Source organism: Elephantulus edwardii, unplaced genomic scaffold, assembly GCF_000299155.1.
Source record: "Elephantulus edwardii isolate Elephantulus edwardi_28Jun2011 unplaced genomic scaffold, EleEdw1.0 scaffold00130, whole genome shotgun sequence".
Taxonomy (NCBI): domain Eukaryota; kingdom Metazoa; phylum Chordata; class Mammalia; order Macroscelidea; family Macroscelididae; genus Elephantulus; species Elephantulus edwardii.
In genome coordinates, this window is record NW_006399880.1 from 2,648,320 (window position 1) to 2,650,652 (window position 2,333).

General features: G+C 53.0%; 1 protein-coding gene across 1 annotated transcript in view; it reads right to left on the reverse strand.

Moving 5' to 3' along the window:
- Positions 1-2,333, reverse strand: part of SYNPO (synaptopodin) — a 49,304-nt gene continuing 46,971 nt past the window's right edge. The window contains exon 2 of the mRNA XM_006893689.1: positions 1-702. Coding sequence (XP_006893751.1) covers positions 1-702 — 702 coding nt within the window. The remainder of the gene's footprint in view (positions 703-2,333) is intronic.

Below are 2,333 nucleotides of genomic sequence, written 5' to 3' on the forward strand. Positions count from 1 at the left end.
TTATGTGGTGCAAGAGGCCTCGGCAGGGAGACTGCCGCGCTTGAGCCTCAGGCTGCCGTTCCACCCGCGGGGGCAGATGTTGTAGCCAAGGATGCCTGGAGACTTGGCTCCGGAGTCCTCGGAGTCAAGGGACACGTCGGAGTCCGTGGGCGAACGGCGGTAGGGGAAGGGCCTGGGCGGCGCTGGCAGCGGGCTCCGGGGGCTGGCGCAAGGCGAGGGCCTGGCGGGCAGCTGGCTCCGCGGGATGGGCGCGAACGTGGCCCCTGGCGCGGCCACCGAGCTCAGACGCGCCGGCTGCGGCGAGCGCATGCGCGGCGGCGGTGGTGGTGGTGGTGGTGGTGGTGGTGGCGGCGGCGGCGCCGGCGGCGCCTGCGGCGGGGAGAAGGGCCGCAGGCTCTCGGCGCCCGCGGGCCGCGGGGAGGCGCTTTTGCGCCGGGCCGCATTGATGATGTTTCGCGCCAGTAGCGCCTGCAGCTGGCGACTGGGTGGCCGCGTCTCCGGCTCGGGTCGCAGTGGGGATATGGAACGCTCGCTCCACGAGGGGGACATGGGCGGCGGAGGCGGCAACGGCGGGGGGCTACTCATGCTGCTCCCACGGCCAGGCTCCCACGGCCCTGGGCTCACCCAGCCGTCCAGGCTGCTGGGGGGCCGGGAGGCGCCGGGTGTCCAGGGTGGGGAGGTGGGCAGGTTCTCGCGGCGATCCTGGGGAGAGAGCAGAGAAGGTGAAGCGATTCCGACTCATGTTGACCCATGTGTTTTAAAGGCTGTGACCTTTTAGCCAATAACCCCAGACCTTCCAAGGTGCCTTTTAGGTGCATCCAAGCCTTTCAGTTAGTTAGTTGTTATGTGCCGTCCAGTTGGAAGATCTCATAACTGACCCTTCTCCAGGCTGTAAATGACATGAAGGAGATGGACCATTGTCTCCCATAAATTTGATCTGCCGGTCTTTAGGTTGGCAGAGCAACTCCTTGCCTGTTAAGCCAGTAAGTACTTAACCATTTGCAGCCCCCTAGGAATTCCTACTCTCAGCACAGAATGCTTTGAAAGACGGTCTGTGCCTTTGTGTTTAACAGAGAAGTAGGTGACTTAGCACATTGGCTTTAGAGTGAACTTGGGCGAGTTGTGCTACCCCTCTGGCCGTTAGCTTCCTGCACTATAAAATAGGAGAAATAACAGCATGGAACCTGCAGTGTGGTGAAGACTGAATGAGCTTATTACATGCATTAGAACATTGCCTAGAAGAGAGTTTGGCTCAGATGTTTTAGAGATGCTAGTTACCAGAAAGAAGACTGGAAGCATACACATGGTTATCCATTAGGAAATGGAGTAAACAAGGACAGGGTCTTTAACTACAGAGAGTAGAGATAATTCTTTAAAAAAGATAATTTATGGAACTGTAGATTTTTGAAATCCATGAACTTATCACCTGTTCAAAATTTAAAATTCTACTATTGCTAAATTTGGACTAGATGAAAGCCCCTCTCAGCTCCAGCCCCCTTGCCAGGTTGCCATGGTCACCTCCTCACTGTCCTCTTGATGCCCAAGCAGGGAGTGAGTCCCACTGGCAAATGGAAACACAAAAGGAAGCTGGGTCATTGTCCCCAAGAGGCGCATTCCCTCACTGAACTTTGTGCCAGCATGAGGTGGGCATTGTGGCTTTGGTGAACTCGCTCTGAGGTTATAAAACACGGCACTGCTCTGCACTGCCATACTTGTTTCCTACCTCTTTGTGGTGCAGCAAATTACTTAATATGGCCCTTTGAGGCTTAGTCTATTGTTACTCCCACACAATGGCTGAGTGGCACTGGGCAAATAACGTGCCTGTGGCCCTTCAAGGGGATCCAACAGCTTGCTGCTAATACAGATAAAGGGGGCTCTAGTCTGTAGAAAGGTGTGCTGTTAACCCAAAGGCTATGCCGCTATACATAGTGGTTCAAGTCTATCAGTTCCTTTTTCAGAGAAAGGTGGGCAATCTTCTCCTGTGCAATTTATAGCCTCTTGAAAACACTCCAGGGGTGGGCTCAACAATGAATCCGTTCTGATTCAACATCAGTGAGGTTTGAATACATGTAAAAATACACTGAATCCTTGTGGGACTGGGAGCAAAAGGTATAAGGTCCCCTAAAAAGGACACTGGGCAGTTTCCCCATGCTGCTAGGCTTAAAATGAACCATCCCGGAGTTTGGAGGTAGACATCACTAACAACACACACACACACACACACACACACACGTGTATGTGTATATATGTATGTATGTGTATATATGTATGTATGTGTATATATAGTGTATATATGTATGTATGTGTATATATAGTGTATATATGTATGTATG